This window comes from Phoca vitulina, unplaced genomic scaffold (genome assembly GCF_004348235.1).
Source record: "Phoca vitulina isolate PV1807 unplaced genomic scaffold, GSC_HSeal_1.0 scaffold13, whole genome shotgun sequence".
Classification (NCBI taxonomy): domain Eukaryota; kingdom Metazoa; phylum Chordata; class Mammalia; order Carnivora; family Phocidae; genus Phoca; species Phoca vitulina.
This window is the reverse complement of record NW_022589716.1, coordinates 39908817-39922613: the sequence shown is the minus strand read 5'-3', so window position 1 is coordinate 39922613 and position 13797 is coordinate 39908817. Positions and strand designations below refer to the sequence as shown.

The 13797-nt window shown below is 43.5% G+C and overlaps 1 protein-coding gene and 1 pseudogene across 1 annotated transcript; one reads left to right on the top strand and one right to left on the bottom strand.

Annotated features, from left to right (window-relative positions):
* Positions 1–709: 709 nt before the first annotated feature.
* Positions 710–3623, bottom strand: JAGN1 (jagunal homolog 1). Its single transcript, XM_032412219.1, has 2 exons — positions 3399–3623; positions 710–1663 (listed from the first exon to the last, which is right to left on the bottom strand). Exons 1-2 carry the CDS (start codon positions 3485–3487, stop codon positions 1201–1203), a joined length of 552 nt encoding a protein of 183 aa, XP_032268110.1. The 5' UTR covers positions 3488–3623; the 3' UTR covers positions 710–1200.
* Positions 3624–6984: 3361 nt separating this feature from the next.
* LOC116637065 lies at positions 6985–7383 on the top strand (annotated as a pseudogene).
* Positions 7384–13797: the final 6414 nt, after the last annotated feature.

Genomic DNA, 13797 nt, shown 5'->3' with positions numbered 1-13797 from the left:
GAGGAAGAGGTTTTCCAGTATAAGCACTGCCAGTATCTAAGAGTGACTGAGTATATACCTAATGTTTATAGAATAAAAGGACTAAAAACAGACAAATAAACAAAAATGACTAGAACTCTGGACAGGACAGAGGTCTGCAATTAGAGATCTGGACATCATCCAGAGACAATAAAGTCAAGTGGACAAGAACAAAGGGACATGCATCTTTCCTGCAGTAAACATTTACTGTGTCAGACTTTTAGATGTGAAAAGGGACTTGAGTTCACAGATCTCTTTCCCACTTCCATTTTTAACTTATCTGCTCCACGCCATTAGATACTGTGTTTATTAGTTGCTTCACATGTATATCATGTTTCACCCAGATTACATGCAGGGATACTTTAAAATTCTTTTGGATACCATATTATTGGACACATAAATGACAATTTGTTAACACTGAATGATAAACATGAATATCCTAGAAGAGCCCATAACCCAAGCAGGGTAAATGAGAATGGACCATTTTACAGGTGGAGAGATTAAATGTATGGCCCGTGGTAGTTTCTGTCAATCAGCCGCAAGGCTGCTACTATGACTTAGGTTCCCTACACCCAGTTCACTTCTCTACTGCTACTTCCAGGTTTCTTGGGAAAGTTCTACCTACCTCCTTGTGTCTACGGCCACTCAGGCAACATACCTTTCACAATTTATCAAATTCCAACACGAGGCACAGGGTTGACAAGGCAGTTGTAATTTTATTGAAGTTCTTTTTAATTAAAATGCTTTGCAGTAGAGACCACAGCCTGCAGGGGGAGCCTCCCAAATGTTTCCTGCCCCACCACCTACAGATTGAAGTAGAATTTGATTTATTCCCTATCTCTTTCAGTCTTGACGGCTAAGGGGTAATGGATGGAAGCGGAGAGAATGACCAAGAAGAGGCAAGGATGAGACTCCGTCTTAAAGAAAAGCCCTGAAGGGCCTCAACTTCAACCAGTCGAAGTTTGCTTTATAGTTGTTGATCACCCAGTTCCAGCCAACCAGGAATAAATTAAATATAGTTTTGCCACCTCAGCTGGTGGCAACAGGAGCTTTCCAGAATGTGGGCCTGGTTTGTACTAGCTGCCAAAATCACCAACAATTTCAGAACAGCTCCTCTACCTTCTCACTAGGCTCAGTAAGAGGCCCAGGCTTCGCCCCACAGAATAGTCCATCAGGCAGGCTTCATTTACGCTTCTTCTCCTGTGTGCTGGTGAACCAAGAGTCTAGGAGCTTCTTGCTGTAGTATAACTGCCAGGCATGCACTTGAACCGCCAGCACCAACACCAGGTACATGACAGAGACGGCAGAAAAACCAAAAAGGAAGCGGTAAGCCTTTCCATGGCGGTAGAGCTGCTGTGCAGCGGGGAACATCTCCATGCTGCCATAAATGAGGGGAGCTATGGAAAAGAGCCCCATGCTGATCATGGAGAGCACCAGGTAGCTAATGTTGTTTCGAGGGAAGGAGAGGAGGCCCAAGAGAGAGGGCACAATGCTCAGCAAATATGGGTATTCCCACTGATAGGGCATGGCCACCTGATCATGTGACAATAGCCTCAGGTGTCCCACGCTCATCTTGGCAACCAGCAGCAGCCATATGACCAGATGCACGTAGATCAGCTTCTTGATTTCATACTTGAGGGTCACACTGTGGGGCAGAGCAAAAGAAGTACCTTTCATTCAAAATTTTCTGACCACCAGCTATATGCCAGGCAACTATACTGGACACTGGGTTACAAACATGAGTAAGATATAGTCCCTGCCTGGATGCTTGGGGACAAGGAACAAAAGAAAAAATAAGGGGTGTCTGGGTGGCTCAGTCAGTTAAGCATCTGACTCTTGATCTCAGCTCAGGTCTTGATCTCAGGGTTGTGAGTTTAAGACCCACATTGGGCTCCACACTAAGCATGGAGTCTACTTGAAAAAATAAAAAGAAAAAATAATTAGAAAATGAACTGGAAGAGCTCTAGTAAATATAGGTTGCCAGATATATGAATATCACAGGAAGGAGTAATCAGTTCAGCTTAGGATGGGATGTCTGAGAAGGCTATCTAGAGGACAGGGATATTTGAGATAGGCTCTGAAGGGTGGGTGGTAATTATCAGAGGTAAGAGCATGCAGGCAAAAAGACATAAGCATTGTGTTCCAGGAAAGCAGGTGGTGTGGCAGGAATACTTTGTAGTGGGAAGGGAAGAGCAGAATGTGAAGTTGCAAAGAGTGAGTCAGATTAAAGGCAAAAGAGTAACTCAGTGCTGTGTTTAGAGAGATGACTTTGATTGCACCCTAAGAATATAGCCTACAGGAAGGAGATACTGGCAGCAAGGAAATCAACTCAGGCTGCCCATACTTCCCAAGCTAGAGTAGATTTTATAGCCAAAGCAAGCACACATATTTCTCTCATTATTCTAATTCTCTCAGGTCCTAAATGTATTCTCTTCACACCCCCGAGGGCAGTTTCTGCTCTGGACAGTCATCAAACCACTTGCTTGGGTTGTGATATCCTCTTAGGTGGGGGTCTAAGGATAAGAATGAAATGAAGATCCAAAGAGCTTGTCATTCTTCAAAACTCTGGAAAGATGTGAAAAACATTCTGGGAGAGTTTGATGGATTTAAGGAAAGAAAATCTTTTTTTCAATATTTTTATTTTAAAAATATTCATTATAGAAAATGTGGAAAGGTAGGGGGGAAAAGCCAGTCACCTGTAGACTTCATGATCCATGAAGGCAGGGACCAGTTTTGTCTTTTTTAAAGAAACTTTTTTTATTGAAGGTATAACATGCATACAAAGACCAGATCTGTTTTTGCTTACTATTATATCCTCAGTGCCTAGCACAATGCCTGATGGGTAGCAACTCAATAAATATTTGTTGAACGAATAACGAAGTTGAAACACCCCTTACATGGGAGTGTTCCTAAAATTCATTTTAGGCGAGGAAAGGCTGGACTTTATGGTCCACATTCCCCAAAATGGCCCGAAATACAACAGCTACCATGTATTGGGCAGACCCTTTACACGAATTACTAGCTCACTAATTCTTCACCAAAACCTAAATAATGGATTGCTCTTCCCTTCACAGATGAGGAAAGTGGGTTTCAATTAAAAATTGGGTTTCCGAGGTCACAGCAAGGCCAGCATCGCTCAAGACTCCAGAGCCTAGGAGGCAGGGACTGGACCCTCCCAAGGCACAGGGCGGATCACGGGTGGTGCTTATGGGAGCGAAGGGGCTTCCCAAAATTGGGGACAGGGCCTGGGCCGTCACGGGAGGAGGTGCGCGAGGGCCGGCTGGGGTGGGTAAGACCCCGAGGCCAGGCCGGTGTCGCTTTCCAGGCCCTCCGGGCTCTGGCTGGGGAGAGGCCTCCGTGCTCCTCGCCTCACTTCATACCTCATCTGGTAGTGCATGGCGACGCGCTCCCGGTGCTGAAAGTCGCTGCCGTCGGTACCGGCCGCTCGCGGGCCTGCCCGAGATGCCATTATCCCCGCCCAGAACCCCAGAGCCCCTCACGCCGACCCACGACCGTGCCGAGCTGCCTACACACCCCGATAACGCCGCCTCGGCTTGCCACCCTAACAGCCGCGCAATTCGGTGAGGCCAACTTCCGGCCTCTCTGTCTCAGGCCTCTCTGTCTCGGGAGGACCAACTCTGTGGTCACGCCCTCGCGCACGCGCACGTGCACGCTCTCGCGGCCCGGCTTACCTCTGTCGGTTTGGAGTGCCCGAGAAATTAATCCGTCCCAAGAAATTAATCCGTAGGGATGGCATCTTTTTGCTCTCTGACTGGACCATATCACTTAGACTGTTGAGCACTTTCACCTTCTTTTTTTTTTTGTAATATTTTATTTATTTATTTGACAGAGACGCAGTGAGAGCAGGAACACAAGCAGTGGGAGTGGGAGAGGGAGAAACAGGCTTCTGCTGAGCAGGGAGCCCGATGCCGGGCTCGATCCCAGGACTCTGGGATCATGACCTGAGCCGAAGGCAGACGCTTAACGACTGAGCCATCCAGGCACCCCACACTTTCACCTTCTTAAACTCTAATATGAGTTCAAGACACCGCTGTCCCCACTTCACAGATGGGGAAGTGATATTGAAAAGGGTTCTGTAACTCTCATTAGGACACATGATTGACACAGCCTCAAAATATCTCCCCATGGATTACTTAATCATTGCAAAGAGAAAATGGTAACTTTACAGTGGAGAAACCTGGGGTGCACTCCCTTAACGAAGTAATCAAAGTTAACTTGATCAGTAACGAGACAAACTGACATCTGTCTCCTGTTACACTGAAGACACAGCATCACTTCTGTGATATTTCTGCCAAAGATACTTAATTTAACCTGAATCTAATCATGAAGCAATGATAGATAAATTGAAGGACTAGACTGTATTTTTAAAAATGTCAAGGCTATGGGGGTGCCTGGGTAGCCCAGTCTCTTGTTATCTGCTCAGATCTTGATCTCAGGGTGGTGAGTTCAAGCCCGTGGCGGGCTCCATGCTGGGTGTGGAGCTTATTTAAAAAATAAAAATGTCAAGGCTATGAAAGAAAAAAGAAAATTATGGGGTGCCTGGGTGGCTCAGTTGGTTAAGTGGCTGCCTTCGGCTCAGGTCATGATCCCAGGGTCCTGGGACATGTTGGGCTTCCTGCTCAGCGGGGAGCCTGCTTCTCCCTCTCCCTCTGCCTGCCGCTCTGCCTATCTGTGCTATCTCTATCAAATAAATAAATAAAATCTTAAAAAATATACAATTTTTTTCTTTTCTTTTTTTAAAAGATTTTATTTATTTGAGAGAGAGAGAGAGAGAGAACAAGTGGGGGGAGGGGCAGAGGGAGAGGGACAAGCAGACTCCCCGCTGAGCAGGGAGCCTGATGCAGAACTCAATCCCAGGACCTGGAGATCACGACCTGAACCGAAGGGGATGCTTACCCTACTGAACCACCCAGATGCCACGAAGATTGCATTTCTTAAATAATAAGACGTGAAAGTCTAAATGACTGCCTGATCCAAGGGCTGCAGAATGAATGTTGTGTTAGCAGGCATGAAAACAACATTAATCTCATTATACACCTCTAGCAGAGCTCTTGGGTGACCAGGGGCATTGTCAGTGAGCAGTAACATTTTGAAAGGAATCTTTTTTTCTAAGCAGTGGGTCTCAACAGTGGGCTTAAAGTATTCAGTAAACCACATTATAAACAGACATGCTATCATCCAGGATTTACTCTTCCATGTATAGACCACAGTCAGAGTAGATTTAGTATAACTTTTAAGGGCCCTGGGACTTCCGGAATGGCAAATGAGCACTGGCTTCAACTGCAAGTCACCAGCTGCATTAGTCCCTAACAAGAGAGTCAGCTTGTCCTTTGAAGCTTTGAAGCCAGGCACTGACTTCTCTCTAGCTCTGAAAGTCCTACATGGTATCTTCTTCTAGTAGAAGGCTGTTTCATCTACACTGAAAATCTGTTGTTTAGTGTAGCCACCTTCATTAATGATTTCAGCTAGATCTTCTGGATAGCTTGCTGCAGCTTCTACTTGCTGCTTTATCTTGCACTTTGATGTTATAGAGATTCCTTAACCCTCATGAACCACCTCTGCTAGCTTCAGATTTCTCTTCTGTAGCTTGCTCACCTCTTTCAACCTTCACAGAATTGAAGAGAGTTAGGGCCTTGCTCTCGGTTAGGCTTTGGCTTAAGGGAATGTTCTGGCTGGTCTGATCTTTTATCCAGACTACTAGAACTTTCCCTATGTCAGCAGTAAGACTGTTTTACTTTCTTATCATTCCTGTATTCACTGAAGTAGCACTTTTACTTTCCTCCAAGAACTTTTCCTTTGTACCCACAATTTGGCTGTTTGGTGCAAGAGGCCTAGTTTTCAGTCTGTCTCAACTTTCAATGCGCCTTCCTCACTAAGCTGAATCATTTTTAGCTTTTGATTTAAAGTGGGAGACTTGTGGGCGTCTGGGTGGCTCAGTTGGTTAAGCAACTGCCTTCGGCTCAGGTCGTGATCCTGGAGTCCCGGGATCGAGTCCCACATCGGGCTCCCTGCTCGGCGGGGAGTCTGCTTCTCCCTCTGACCCTCCTCCCTCTCATGCTCTCTGTCTCTCATTCTCTCTCTCTCAAATAGATAAATAAAATCTTAAGAAAAAAAAAATAAAGTGGGAGACTTGTGATTCTCCTTTCACTTGAACACTTAGAAGCCATTGTAGGATTATTAACTGGCCCAATTTCAATATTGTTTAGTCTTAGGAAATATGGAGGCCTGAGGAGAAGGAGGGAGATGGGGAGAGAAATGCCCATTTGGTGGGCAATCACAACACACACGTTTGTCAATGAAGTTCTCTGTCTTATATAGGCATGGTTCATGGTGCCGCCAAACAATTACAATAGTAACGTCAAAGATCACTGATCACAGATCACCATAATAAAAAAATAATAATGAAAAAATTCGAAATATTGCGAGAATTACCAAAATGTGACACTGAGACATGAAGTGAGCAAATGCTGCTGGAAAAATGGCACCGATAGACTTGCTCAATGTAGGGCTGCCACAAGCCTTCAATTTATGAAAAATGCAGTATCTGTGGAGCTCAATAAAGTGAAGCACAGTGAAATAAAGTAAGCCTGTATCTGTCTCCTCCCCGTACACTCTCTAGAACATCTTTTCTTGCCCTCTGGAAATTCTGCTGACCCTTTAGAATCCATCTTATTACTCCAGCAAAAATCACCTGCTCCGACATCAGCTCCCACGGCTCCTGCTCAGTAAGTTGCAGTGTTTGTTAAGCCTGGTTTAAGACCATCTGTGATAGAATCACCCAGGATTTTTTTTTTTTTTTAATCACCCAGGATTCTTATTAGAGGCATATATTTCGGTGGCAGCAGCTGAGGCCAGCGGGCGAGGTAAGATGCGGCTGACCCGGGAGAGAAGCTGCTGCCGGATTCAGCCGGCGCGGTAGCCCGCTGCCACATGGGATTGGCAGCTATGGCCAAGGACATCCTCGGTGAAGCGGGGCTGCACTTTGATGAGCTGGACAAGCTGCACATGTTGGACCCTGAGGTTATCCAGCAGACAACAGAACTCAAGGACGAGTACAAGGACTCTGTGGGAAAAATTGGCCAGTTTCAGAAAATAGTTGCTGGTTTACTTGAGCTTGTTGGCCAACTTGCAAAAGAAGCAAAAAATGAGAAGATGAAGACCATTGGTGCTCAGAACTTGCCCAAATCTATAGCAAAACAGAGAGAAGCCCGAGAGCAGTAACTGCAAGCACTGATAGCAGAAAAGAAAATGCAGCTTGAAAGGTATCAGGTTGAATAGGAAGCTTTGTGTAAAGTAGAAGCAGAACAAAATGAATTTATTGACCAATTTATTTTTCAGAAATGAACTGAAAATTTCATTTTATAGCTGGAGGGCCAAAAAACAAAACCAAACCCAAAAAACCTCTGTACTGTTCCAGTGACTTGACTAATGACCCACATATGTCCTGAGACATAGTGTGTAAGGAACGCAACATCTCTAAAGGCGGTAAACAAATCTGGGGGAGCTTGTTGCAGATGTCCATGCACATCTGCTGGTGAACACCCAGTGGCCACGGTGGTCCAGGCTTTCACCTCTCGGCATTCTTAGCCTGAACCGAGCAGTCTGTAAACTCTGATCCTTTTTTTTTTCTTTGTAAATTCACAAAACTTTGGAAAGAAAGAGCAATAAATTATTGTTTAAAAAATAAATAAAAATAAAAGCATATATATCTGAGGGTACTTAGGTGACTCAGTCAGTTAAGCGGCTGGCTCTTGATTTTGGCTCAGGTCATGGTCTCAGGGTCCTGGGATCGAGCCCCACGTGGGACTCTGCACTCAGTGGGGAGTCTGCTCAAGGATTCTCTCTCCCTTTCCCTCTGGCCCTCCCCTCACTTGTGCATGCACTCTCTCTCTCTCTCTCTCAAATAAATAAATAAATCTTTTAAAAAAAAACCCACATGGGGCACCTGGGTGGCTCACTTGGCTAAGCATCTGTTTTCTGCTCAGGTCGTGATCCCAGGGTCCTGGGATCGATGCCGCATCGGGCTCCCTGCTCAGCGGGAAGCCTGCTTCTCCCTCTCCCACTCCCCCTGCTTGTGTTCCCTCTCTCACTGTGTCTCTCTGTCAAATAAATAAATAAAAATCTTAAAAAAAAAGCCACATATATTTCTGGGCCTTACCCTTACCCAAATAGATCATTCTTCAGCATTGGGCCTGAGACTCTTTATTTTTAATCTAAAATGTTGACTAGGTAATGCATTTATGTGGTTTAGAAATCAAATAATATAATAAATTTATGCACAATGAGCACATGAAAAGACGTTCAGCACCATGAAAAGAGCCTGCATCAGGCTCACTGCTCAGTGGGGAGCCTGCTTCTCCCTCTGCCTGCCGTTCCCCCTGCTTGTGCTCTCTTTCCCTCTCTGACAAATAAATAAATAAAATCTTTAAAAAAAATTTGTACACAAATGTTCATAGCAGCATTAATTATAATAGTCAAAAAGTGGAAACAACCCTATATTCATCAACTGATGAATGGATAAAAAAAAGTAGCATCTCCATAAATGGAATATTATTTGGCAATGAAGAAGGATACATATTACTGCATGGGTAATATTATGGTAAGTGAAAAGCTAGTCATAAAGGACCCCATATTTTATGATTCCATTTATATGAAATATCCAGAATAGACAAAGCTATAAAGACCAAAAGTAGAGTAGTGGTTGACAGGAGGAAATAGGGAGTCATTGTAATAGGTATACAGTTTCTTTTTGAGGGTGATAAAAATATTCTACAATTATATAGTAATGATCATTGAAGAACTTTGTGAATATACTAAAAACCATTGAATTGTATATCTTAAAAGGGTGAACTTAATCGTATGGGAATTATATCTCAATAAAGCTGTTATTTTTTTTTTAAGATTTTATTTATTTATTTGAGAGAAAGAGAGAGAGAGCAAGCATGAGCTGGGTGAGGAGCAGAGGGAGAAGCAGGGATTCTGATGCGGGGCTCAATCCCAGGACCCTGGGATCATGACCTGAGCCGAAGGCAGATGTTTAACAGACTGAGCCACCCAGGCTCCCCAAAGCTGTTATTTTAAAATGCAAATGGTCACAGGGAAGGGCAATAATGGAAAGGTGTGATCATTTACAGCAGCAATTTGTTTTTGTTTGTTTTGTTTAAGTAGGCTCCATGCCCAACATGGGGTTTGAACTCACAACCCCAAGATCAAGAGTCACATACCATACTGACTGAGCCACCCAGGCTCCCCTAGAGCAGAGATTTGTAACTGCTTTTGTGCCATGGACATCCTTGGCAGCCTGGGGAACCCTTCTCAGAATGAAGTTTGTTTCGTTTTGTTTTTTAAGATTTTATTTATTTATTTGACAGAGAGAGACACAGAGAGAGCAGGAACACAAGCAGGGGGAGTGGGAGAGGGAGAAACAGGCTTCCCGTGGAGCAGGGAGCCCGATGTGGGGCTCAATCCCAGGACCCTGGGATCATGACCTGAGCCGAAGGCAGACGCTTAACAACTGAGCCACCCAGGCGCCCCCAGAATGAAGTTTTTGAATGTACAAAATAAAATATATAAGATTACAGTGAAAGCAAATTGTATCAAAATAAACTTCTCCAATTTAAAAAAGTATAGGCAGTGAAAACTCCTCCTCTCAACTCTGCTCCCCATCTTCCCAGGTCTCAACCCAGTCCACCCGACTCCACCCAACCAAGGAAACACTTTGTGGGTTTTTTAGTGTAGTTGTATGTATTTCCAGAGTTTCTTTAAGCACATACAAGCAAATGTAAAGTTATATTCTTATTTTACTCTTTCTTAAATACAGAGGGTACTGTATTATACACACTTAAAGACCTTGATTTTTGTTTCCATGTGACAATATATCTTGGAGATTTTCCCCAGATCGGTACATAAAGAACATCCTTACTTTTTTTTTTTCTTTTTTTGCTTCCTAGGGTTATTCCATTATATGAATATAAGATAATTTATTTAACCTAATGATCCAAATGTCTCTTGTAGGACATTTGGATCATTTCCAGTATTTTGCTATTACAAACAGCTTCAGTTAATAACCTTGTATACGTATCATTTCATTCATGGGCAAGTAGATCTATAGTCTGGAATCCCAGAAGTGGTATTGCTGGGTCAAAGAATATATGGTGTCCGTAATTTTTTTAGATCTGGACACATTGCCTTCCACAGAGGTTAGATCAATTACATTCTCACCAACGATGTGTGGGTGCATCTGACTCCTTGCTTTCCCACAGCTTTGCCAACAACATTTGCCAGTCTGATGAGTGAAGAATCACATCTCTGCGTAGTTTTATGTTGTATTTCTATTTCTTTTTTTTATTTCTATAAGTGGGATTAAATGTCTTTTCATATGTTTAAGGATCACTTGTATTTCATTTCCCTGAACTGTGTTCATATCCTTTGCCCATTTTTCTACTGTGTTGTTGATCTTAGTTTATATATAGAGGAGGGAGAACAGAATGAGGAAGAGGGAGAGAAAGATAGAGACAGAGAGAGGGAGAGAGGTAGGGAGAGAGGAAGAGAGGAGAAGAAAGAGAGAGAGAGAAGATCAGCATCTTGCCTATTTTAGGTGCAATATAGCTTTCTTTTTGTATGTCATTTAACTCTGCTCAGGTATGACAAGTTGAACATGCAGAATACATTTTTTTTTAAAACTAGGCTCCATGCCCAGTGTGGAGCCCAGTGAGGGGCTTGAACTCACAACCCTGAGATCAAGACTCAAGCTGCGATCAAGACTCAGACGCTTAACCGATTGAGCCACCCAGGTGCCCCCAGAATACTTTTTAAATATAGTTGAATGCATAATCTTTTCTTTTATGGCTTCTCAACTTTGAGTCATAGCTAAAGTCCTTCTCTGCTCCGAGGTATCTCAAATGATTTCTAGGCACTTTAAGGTTTGAGAACCATGCTCAGACATCTGCCTCTCCCACTAGAATGTAAGGTCCCCAGACAGGGACAAGAACTGAGTCATCTGTGTCCCCAGCAGCCCATAGTGCCTGGCATAGTGTAAATGCTCAAGAAAATGCTTGTTGAATAAGTAAATCCCAACTGGTTCAAAACCATCCTCTTCTCCTAAGTACTGCGAAGAACCCTCAGGTTCATGGAGCCCCAAGGCAGATGACCTTTGGCTTTAGCCTGCAGTTATCTTTTTTTAAATCTGTGTCTGCTTCCCATGATGCCTTGGGAGTTCATCACCAGGGCCTGACTGCTTCTGAGTCATCCATTGACACATAATCACATGTTAGACGTTCAATAAATGTTTGAGGCATGAATGTCCAAGGGAGGGGCCCAACCTGTTCCCCAGAACTTCTTTTCTGAAGTATTTGTTTGTACTTCTCTTCCGGCTCTTGGACTGCCTTCAAGTTTAATGACTTGTGTTGCTGTCTCCTAACCCTGCTCATTCCTATCCCAGATCCTTTGCACTGATGTTTCCTTTGCCTTGAATGTTTCCCCAGGACTTCAAAAGATTGGCTTCTCAGCAGTAGGATTTAGCTCAAAGCTCACCTCCTTTGAGGCCTTGCCTGAACCCACAAGCCAATGTAGCTCTCTAGCCATTTATTATCATACCACTTTGTTTGTTTTTTTTCCTAGAACATCATTTTCTGAAATCCTTTTGTTTATTTGCATATTTGCACAAGATCTGAGTTCCCCTCTGCCCTAGGAATGTCAGCTCCTTGAAGTGTGGGACAAGGCTATCTTCTTTCCCGCTGTATTCTCAGCCCCTGGGAAGGCCGGCACATAGTAAGTGCCTAATAAATATTTGCTGAATGAATGAATGATGGCTATCTGGGAGCTTGTCCAGGGAGGGGTTTAGATATTAATAATAGGGGCACCTGGGTGGCTTGATTGGGTGTCCGACTCCTGATTTCGGTTCTGATTGTGGTCTCTGGTTCCTGGGATCGAGCTCCACACTCAGCAGGGAGTCTGCTTCTCTCCCTCTCCCTTTGACTTTCCGCTTGCTCGCTCACTCGCTCACATGCATGCTCACTCTCTCTCAAATAAATAAATCTTTAAAATAATAATAATAACAATAGTGATTTACTGAGCCCAAAGGATGCACTAAATTCTGCAGCAGGTACATTTCATGATTTTCTCATTCAACCTTCATGACAACCCAATGGGGTAGGAGCTATTTTTAATCCCTATTTGTCAGATTCAACTGAAGTTTAGAAGAGTTACGTCACACAGCCAACGCTAGACCTCTGGCCCTCAGAGTGGGGTTCTTGGCAGTCACACCTTTAGGATCACCTAGGAACCTCTTAGAAGTGGTTTCTTAGGCTCCACCCCAGTCATACTGAGTCAGAAACTCTGGGGTGGAGCCCAGCAATATGAATTTTAACAAGCTCTCTAGGTGATGATACTCAGGATGAAACACCTTAAGCTAAAAAAAGATGAGCTTGAACTCTTTTTTAAAAATTATTTTTATTTTTATTTTTTTTAAGATTTTATTTATTTATTTGAGAGAGAGAGTGAGAGAGAGCAGGGTGAAGGCCAGAGGGAGAAGCAGACTCCCAGCTGAGCAGGGAGCTTGATGCGGGACTTGATCCTGGAACTCCAGGATCATGACCTGAGTCGAAGGCAGACGCCCAACTGACTGAGCCACCCAGGCGCCCAAACTCTTTTTTTTTTTTTTTAACAGCTTTATGGATCACTTATAAAAGTAGAAATAAACAAATAACAGCTTTCTGGAGATATAATTCATATACCACCCAATTCACCCACTCTAGTGATCAAGTCAATGGTTTTTAGTATATTTTCAGTGTTGTACAACTGTAGCCAAAATGGACTGTGATTAGATTAATTGATTAGAACATTTTTGTCTCTCCTACAAGAAACCCCATCACTCCCTGTTAGAATCATTCCCCATCCCTTCTCCTTCCCCAGCTCTAAGCAACCACTAATTTATTTTGTCTTTATAGTTTTGCCTGTTCTGGACATTTCATATAACTGGAATCATATAAATATGTATGTGATCTTTTGTGACTGGCTTCTTTCACTTTGCATGTTTTCAAAGTTTATCCATGTAGTAGCATGTAATCCTTTTATTGACAAATAATGTTCCACTTATGGATATGCCACATTTAAAAAATCCATTCATCAATTGATGAACATTTGAGTTGTTTCTGTCTTTTAGCTATTGTGAATAACACTATGAATATTTGTGTATATGTTTTGGTGTGGACATATGTTTTCATTTCTCTTGGATAATGTATACAGGAGCAGGATTGCTGGGTCAAGGGTAAGACCTTACACTATTAACCACTACACATTTCAGCTAGCCTTAGTCTCTACTATTATTAAATAACTATATTATCACACTCATATTCACTTCTACCTATGAATTATCTCTGTTGTAACACCCTTTACTTTTATTATCACAAGTCCTCACCTCAATCCCCTAACACGGGAATCATTGTCGCTGTTATACAGGTGAGAGAAACTGGGGCTCACAGAAGTGGAGGCAGCTTGTCTACACTCAGTGAATTCTAATGCAGCTGGGACCACAACCCACATTGTGCCTGTTTTCTGTGCCCTCTGTGCCTGATATCACGTCCTGAGCCATACCCTGTCCCAAAGCTTTCGAAACTTGCCTCTTCCCCTCCTTTCGGGCCTTTTCTGGAAGTTAGGCTGGCCTGAAGTCCCAAGGGTGAGAGCTACACACACTTACTCCCCATGCTCTTTACCCCAGCTGGGGCTGGAGGCCAGGGGAGGGGCTTCCCTGGGCGCTGG

Coding starts and splice junctions, on each gene's coding strand:
- JAGN1 (XM_032412219.1), bottom strand. CDS start 3,487: ATGGCATCTCGGGCAGGCCCGCGAGCGGCCGGTACCGACGGCAGCGAC. Junction 1,664..3,398: donor GCCATGCACTACCAGATGAG/GTATGAAGTGAG, acceptor TCTGCCCCACAG/TGTGACCCTCAAGTATGAAA.